At 33.5% G+C, this 8,544-nt stretch overlaps 1 protein-coding gene across 2 annotated transcripts in view; it reads right to left on the reverse strand.

Moving 5' to 3' along the window:
- Positions 1-1,236, reverse strand: part of LOC114337097 (Bardet-Biedl syndrome 1 protein) — a 113,005-nt gene extending 111,769 nt beyond the window's left edge. Inside the window, exons 1-2 of one of the 2 annotated variants that reach the window (XM_028287478.2) lie at positions 878-1,236; positions 212-468 (exon numbers count right to left, since the gene is read on the reverse strand). In XM_028287478.2, coding sequence (XP_028143279.1) covers positions 212-468; positions 878-888 — 268 coding nt within the window. In that variant the 5' untranslated portion in view covers positions 889-1,236. Of the gene's footprint in view, positions 1-211; positions 842-877 lie in introns of those variants that run through there. The other variant, XM_028287476.2, reaches the window with a different exon arrangement.
- Between the last annotated feature and the right edge of the window lie 7,308 nt (positions 1,237-8,544).

An 8,544-nucleotide genomic window follows, 5' to 3' on the forward strand; every position in this document is an offset into this window, starting at 1 on the left:
ATTCTTGTAGGTACATTTCAACATTGATTGAAATTATGAAAGAAATAAAGAAAACCGTATGGCAACACTGTGACTCATAAACATAAGATTCAGCTGTGGGTTACATAGGGTGCACTAATAGCCACGCTGTCCTAAATATAAATACCTACTTACTATTATAGACTCGCTGTTCAAGAAAAACAATACAAATAGTGAAATATATCGCACCTACCTGGTATTCTAGGCTCTAACTCATCTGTATAAAAGGAAATTACGCAACTCGGAACATCTGGTAATGCAATATCAATTGACGAAGTCCCTTTATACACTCGCATTCGACTCCTGTTCTTCTCCAGTTTAATATCCGTTATTACCAAATTGTAGTTCCCATCTCCATTAACATCTGCCAAAACAGCGTTTCCGGGAAGGGTTGTCAAATTCGAATTTTGTTCATAAAAGGCTTCCAGCCACCGAGAAATTTTTAGTTCACTAATAAATAATAAATAAATAAAAGACATTTTTATGGATATTTTATTGAAATTTATTTTAAATTAATGTTTCTAAACCAATATGTAGTGTCACCTAGTGTAAATACAATAACTTATTTGGGAGCCGTCCAAACTATGTAGAGGGCAGCACTAATTAATAATAATCTTTTGAAATAAAACAATCAAAATTAGTAAAGTCACAGTAAAGTTGACGTTTTTGTTTATTAATTACCTTGTTATCTTCCTAATACCCTAATTACTTCTAGATTATGTATCTGTTATGTACTTTGTATTTCAAAACAATAATTGTGTTTTGTTACATCTATTTACGAGTAATAAATTTACATATCGGTACACAATCCACACTAAATTCAGCTTAAGAGCAAATTTGATAAAAAAATTTAACTTACCCTCGACTCATTGTTTTTGTATCTTCGTAAAAATATTTTTTAAATGAATTATATCTAAATTGTTGTAATTTAAATTGTTGCCTAGTAACCAATCGCTTAAAAATCGATATTTGAACACTATTAGTTTTGAAAAACAAATAGGTAGTTGAGGAGAAGATGGTCACTTTGGCATCAATTCACTTTTTATTGATTAGACAAGAGAAAATCCCAGTCATGGGCGCCCATACCCATGGGCAGGGGGGGATGGGGTGGCGTGGCCCACCTTGCTTTTCGAGTGCTGTAAACTATATATGTACAGGTACAGGGTGAGTCACCACTAACGGGACGGAAGATTACAGCGAAATGGTAAAAGATTTGAAAAAATTTTTAAATTAATAGTTTGTAAGTTGATAAAAGCTACATTTTAAAATTATTTTGAAATATACAAGGTGTCCCAATAAATGGCGGCGTATCAAAGTTATTTTTTTTCTTATGGAATACCCTGTATTTTATTGCATTTTTAATTGTCCCCAAAAAATAAGGTATCGTTTCATAAGGCTTCCCTATACCTATGTACAGAGTGATCTGAGTTATGTTGACTTTTCTTAAAATGTAAAGTTTTAAAAGAAGCCTTATTCTCAAGTTATTTAAGAAATTATAAAAATATTACTTTTACATATAAATTGTTGGATATTGGTCGAATGTAATCCATGATTAATTATTACACATTTATCTACAGGGTGTTCAAAATTTGCAGTTTCATTATTGAAGTATTGCATGTGTCATATGATGCTTATTTTAAATGGAACACCATGTGTATTAATAAGTAATTATACTTAACAAATTTACCTCTTTCGAATGGTATATGGATGTCCTATACCTAGGTCTCATAGTGCTTGCGTAATTTACAATTATTTAAATTCTTAATCTGTAAATCGATTTTAAAACAAAAGATGAAGTTAATTAATGTCATTGTAAGACATTGTCATTTTATGACAATACGGTCTGGTAATTATCTTATAATTATTGCATGCCATGATTGATTATTACACATTTATTTACAGGGTGTTCAACATTTACAGTTTCATTATTGGATTATTCAATGTAGCATAATATGATGGTTATTTTATTAGAACACCATGTATATTAATCAATGATTATACTAAACACAGGTTTCTCTTTCGAATGGTATATAGATGTTCTATAACTAGGAGTCATAGTTTTTGTGTAATTTACAATTTTCTTAAACGGTACATCGATTTTAAATATATTTATAGTCACTCTCGATTTTTAAACCCATCATCTTGGCATAGTTGTTGTAGAGTGTAGTTGTAAATAAATATGTAGGTATATTTTTATTTGCTGATTTGTAAAATTAATAAATTTTTTCGTTATTGAAAATAACTAAATACATAACGAAACATATAGAATCTTAATAAAACAAATACATAAATAATACAAAATGAACCACAACTTACTATAAGTAAAAAATTATCAGTTATGTAATACATGCATGTTCAAAATGTTTATACAACAAGCGATTTTAAATGATTTGTTTACATTATTTAACATAGCTGTTGTTAGAGACGCAAAAGCGTTCGAAATTCTTAATTTCATAAAAATGTCATCTGAAGTAGTAGGGTAGGAAGTGTAGCATTTACAATATTTTTAATATAACCCCATTTAAAAAAATTCATCATGGTCAATCCTGGTGACCTAGGTGGCCAAATATAGGTATGGACCGAATCTATCTATCCATTTATTTCTAAATTTTATGTTGAGGTTGTTCTTAACATCACGTCAAAAATAAGCTGGAACTCTGTCGTTCAATTGGAGCCACATGTTTGTTCGCACGCTAAGTGGAAGGTTTTAAGATGGATCCAAAAAACTTGTTTTAAGGAATTTAAAAAAGTTGCTCCATTCAGATTTTCGTCAAAAAATATGGGTCGATAACGTATTCGCTCAGAATACTGCCCCAAACATTAACACTTCATCGATGTTGGCGATCAACAGTAAAATGTTTGTTTACTGTATCATAATAAAATGAAAGCTATGCCTATTAAATAGACGATTATTATAAAAAGTAGGTAGATTCGTCTGTACACAATAAATTCTTAAAAAAAATCAAGATCTCCAAATTCTAAAGTCTATAAACGAAAAGTTAAACATTCCTGTTCTGTCTAATGCTGGTGTAGTTGAGTTTTATACGGATGATAGTGGTTTTCCTTATGTATTCTACATACACTCGTTTGACTGATTTCCAATTGACTCGAAATTTTTCACGTACTAGTATTTGGGTTTTCCGTAACAGAAAGCAGGACATCAAGTTCGTTGATGTACCTATGCAACATTACCAGTAGCACGGAATCTATCGAGAAATCTCTCAAAAACGTCCTTTTTTGGGTGTCTTCTATCAGGATACTACTTTTAAGCGCAAACATTAGAAGCTAAGAGACAATTTTAAAAATATTCCCCAATGCAAAGTAGCATGTCTACTCTTTCATAGATAGCGTGATTCTTCATTTTTAGGAACAATTAAATTTGAATGTAATTGGCTCTGCCAAAGCCATTTTTAAGTAAAAAAAAATTGAATATCATACACGGATGTTTTTAGTTTTGATAATTACCAGACCGTACTGTTATAAACTGACAATGTCATACAATGAAATTAATTAACTATATCTTTTGTTTTAAAATCGATTGACAGATTAAGAATTTAAATAATTGTAAATTACGCAAAAACTATGACACCTAGGTATAGGACATCCATATACCATTCGAAAGAGGTAAATTTGTTTAGTATAATTATTTATTAATATACATGTTGTTCCATTTAAAATAAGTATCATATGACACATTCAATACTCCAATAATGAAACTGTAAGTTTTGAACACCCTGTGGACAAATGTGTAATAATTAATCATAATAATCATGGAATACATTCAACCAATATCCAACTATTTAGATGTAAAAGTAATGTTTTTATAATTTCTTAAATAACTTGAGAATAAGCCTTCTTTTAAAACTTTACATTTTAAGAAAACTCAACATAACTCAGAACACTCTGTACATAGGTATAGGGAAGCCTTATAAAACTATACCTTATTTTTTTGCGGACAATTAAAAAATGCAATAAAATACAGGGTATTCTTTAAGAAAAAATATAACTTTGATACGCCGCCATTTATTGGGACACCCTGTATATTTTAAAATAATTTTAAAATGTAGCTTTTATCAACTTACAAACTATTCAATTTAATTTTTTTTTGAAATCTTTTACCATTTCACTGTAATCTTCCGTCCCGTTAGTGGTGACTCACCCTGTATATGGTTATCCAAAGTATACAAAATATAATGTGCAACATTTTCACGTCTGCCCCCCCCCCCTGAAAATTTTTATATGGGCGCCCGTTATCCCAGTCCTTGAGACCCCAGAAGTTTGACGTCGTTCATACTGAAGACTCAGACAAAAACAATTATTGGACTTCGTAAGTCCTAGGTTTTCACCCAACGTGACCGGAGACCGGAAGTAGAACAGTATAAGACGATATTTGAACTCTTCGTGAAACTTTGCGATTTATATACGACTTCATTAATTTTGAGCCATTTTTTTAAACTTCCGGTCATAACTTTTTAACCGGAAATATATAATTAGTATAGTATAGTTGATCCAAAAGATGGCATAACCCAGACATCCAAAGTGAAAGTTATCCTTCAACACCAAATTGTTCTATATGGTCCACACAATGTCCAGAAAAAAGTCACACCATTTTGAGCGTCGGGTTTGGGGGGGAGAGGGGGAAGAAATCGATAAATTCGTAGTTTTTTAAGTTTTTCGCCAATATTTCTAAAACTATGCGGTTTAGCATGAACAACCCTCTATACAAAATTGTTCTACATTAAATTTGAAATAAAAAAGGCCCTATGCATAATCTTTCTAAAATGAATGGTTCCAAAGTTACGGAGGTAGTATAGTATAACTGGTCCAAAAAAAGGTCTAACCAAAACATCCAAAGTAAAAGTTTTCCTCCAACGCCAAAATGTTCTATATGCTCCACATATTGTTCAGTAAAAAGTTACACCATTTTGAGCGTCCGGTTTGGAAGGGGGATGGGAAAGAAGCCGGTAAATTAGTAGTTTTTTTACGTTTTTCGTCAATATTTCTAAAACTATGCTTTAGCGTAAACAATGTTATACACAAAAATGTTCTACATGAAATTTAAAACAAAATATGTTTTATACATAATTGTTATAAAATCAACGGTTCCAGAGTTACAGAGGGTGAAAAGTCGAAGCTTTCGATACTTTTTATATTTTTTGGGCGATATTTATGATATAACTATACCAAAAACCCAGACATCCAAAGTGAAAGTTATCCTCCAACACCAAATTGTTCTATATGGTCCACATAATGTTCAGAAAAAAGTCACACCATTTTGAGCGTCGGGTTTGGGGGGGAGAGGGGAGAGAAATCGGTAAATATAACCTCCACTTTTCACCCTTAGTAACTCTGGATCCATTGATTTTATAACAATTATATAGAACCTTTTTTGTTTTAAATTTTATGTATAATATTTTTCTATAGAACATTCCTTACGCTAAAGCACAGTTTTAGAAATATTGACGAAAAACGTAAAAAAACTACTAATTTACCGACTTCTCTCCCATCTCCGCCCCCCCCAAACCGGACGCTCAAAATGGTGTAACTTTTTACTGAACAACATGTGGACCATATAGAACAATTTGGTGTGGAAGGAAAACTTTTACTTTGGATGTCTGGGTTAGGCCTCTTTTTAGACCAATTATACTATACTATCTCCGTAACTTTGGAACCGTTCATTTTAGAAGGGTTATGCATAGTGCCTTTTTTATTTCAAATTTAATGTAGAACAATTTTGTGTAGAAGGTTGTTCATGCTAAACCGCTTAATTTTAGAAATATTGACGAAAAACGTAAAAAACTACGAATTTGTAGATTTCTCCCCTCTCTATCCCCCAAACCCGACGCTCAAAATGGTGTGACTTTTTTCTGAACATTATGTGGACCATATAGAACAATTTGGTGTTGGAGGATAACTTTCACTTTGGATGTCTGGGTTTGGGTCTAACTATACCATACTAAATATTTATTTTCTCTATTCCCACCATATTGGTGGGACGAAGAAGTCGAATAAGAAATAGAAGAAAAGCGAAGAAAATACCAGAAATACATGAGTACAAGAGATGTAGCAGACCAACTAGCTTATAAGGAAGCACAAGCAAACGTACGCAGAATGATTAGGCAGAGAAAGAACGAAAAATGGGAAAAGCAGTGTACACGAATCAATACATACATCGGAGGTAGAAAATCCACTGAGAGCTGGAAAATTCTTAGAAATCTACGCAAAGAGACAGGAAAATAACTTGTAACTGCAATATCACCGAATGAGTGGAAGGAGTATTTCAGCGACCTACTGACAGAAAAAAGAAATGAATTCGAAACATTAGAACCATCCCAGGACACAGTAGGAGTAACAGGATCTCCAATAAGGCTATCCACCAATGAAATTAAGAAAGTGTGTACCAAACTAAAAAACGGTAAAGCACCAGGACCTGAAGGGATTCCAGCCGAGTTAATAAAAAACGGAACTCCAAGACTTTACGAGCACATAAGGAAACTACTACAAAGATGCATCGACAACCAAAGAAGTCCCACAAGAATGGAAATTATCGTATATGTCAGCAATATACAAAAAAGGAGATCGAAAACAATGTGATAACTACAGGGGTATTTCCGTTACACCAACAATCAGCAAGATATACGGAAAGATCTTAAAAAACCGAATAGAAGACGAATACAAGGAAATGGAGGCAGAAGAACAAGCAGGATTTAGAGCCGGAAGATCTACAATTGACCACCTTTTTGCAATCACACAAGTCATGGAAAAGAAAACAGCGGTTAACCAAGCGATTCATTTCGTTTATATTGATCTGAAAAAAGCATACGACAGCGTACCTTTGGTAAAGTTATGGGAGGCAATGAAGAATACAAATATAAACATAGAAATCATAAAAATAATTAAAATGTTTTATAACAACACGACCACGAGAATTAAACAAGGAAACAAACTCACCAAAGGATTTCTGACAAATAAAGGGCTCAAACAAGGATGCTGTCTCTCTCCAACACTTTTTAAAATATATTTAGAACAAGCTCTTAAAAATTGGAAACGGAAATGCAAGAACATGGGACTCCCACTAAATGACCATACACTATATACTGTTTGTTTCGCAGACGACCAAATACTAATAGCACAAGACTACGATGATATATGTTACATGACAGGAAAGCTAATAGAGGAATACAGGAAATGGGGACTAGAGATCAACATAAGAAAAACCAAATATATGAATATCGGTGGAATGCAGCAGGACTTGATACTAGAAGGAGGAGAAACAATCAGTAAATGTAACGAATATAAATACCTGGGTATGAAAATCACGAATGATGGAACACTGGACGAAGCCATTAAAGAACGAAATACTCGGGGCAGGGAAGCAATTACGCTCCTAAACTCAGTACTCTGGGAAAAGCAGATAAAAAACCAAAACAAGAAAAAGATCTATAACGCCGTAGTGAAAAGCATCATAACATACAGCTGCGAAGTATGGCCTATGAAGGAAAAAGCAAAACGAATGTTAGAGGTCACCGAAATGGATTTCTGGAGAAGAGCTGGAGGAAGATCAAGAAGAGAACATGTCACCAATGAACGAATACGAGAAATAATGAAGGTCACACATACAATAAATGACGAAATCAATGAAATATAACTGCGATGGTTTGGTCTCGTACAAAGAATGCACGAAGACAGAATCCCAAAACAAATACAAAACTGGAAACCGCAAGGTAGAAGAAGAAGAGGTAGACCGAGGAAAAGTTGGCAGGCAGGAATAAACAAAGCCATGGATGAAAGAGGTCTGCAAGTAGATCAATGTGCGGACAGAGAGGAATGGCGAACGGGTATCGGAAGACGGAGAACGTTGTAAACTGATAATATATATAAAAAGAGATGAAACTGGTAGAGGTGGAAATTATCGATATGAACGTATAAATAATTAACATTACATTACATAGTTTACCACCTTTAGACGTATCGGAAGAGTACCTATGGCAACTGTCAGGTGAAAGGAGAATTTTTTAAAATACTCCTGTCATAGACGTGACGTCTAAAGGTATGAAACTATGTAATGTAATGTTAATTTATACGTTTATATCGATAATTTCCACCTCTACTAGTTTCATCACTTTTTATTTCACAATGTATTATGTTTTCCATCTTTTGCGTTATTTTGCAGGTTATTAGCGCTCTCATCACTGTATAATTTGTTCTTGTTTTCCTGGGCGCGTCGAATAATATATCGCTTGTACTATGTCGGCGACTTCAAAACAGTACTTTCGGTTACAACAAACTCTAAAACCGGAAGTCTGAGATCAAATTTCTCACCTCTTATACCATCTTTGGGTTATAAACTCTCATTCGACACCTCATTTGTCATTTTAAGGGTACGGACATACGAAGATACATGAATGTGCATGGTGTAGGTCGCGGTCGCGGTCGAGGTTTACATCGATGACGGGCAGACACCGAAGACACCTTCCTTTCACTTTTCAGTATTATTTGCGGTTTCTGAGCTGACTGACACGTGTT

The sequence above is a fragment of the Diabrotica virgifera genome, chromosome 3, assembly GCF_917563875.1.
Source record: "Diabrotica virgifera virgifera chromosome 3, PGI_DIABVI_V3a".
NCBI lineage: Eukaryota > Metazoa > Arthropoda > Insecta > Coleoptera > Chrysomelidae > Diabrotica > Diabrotica virgifera.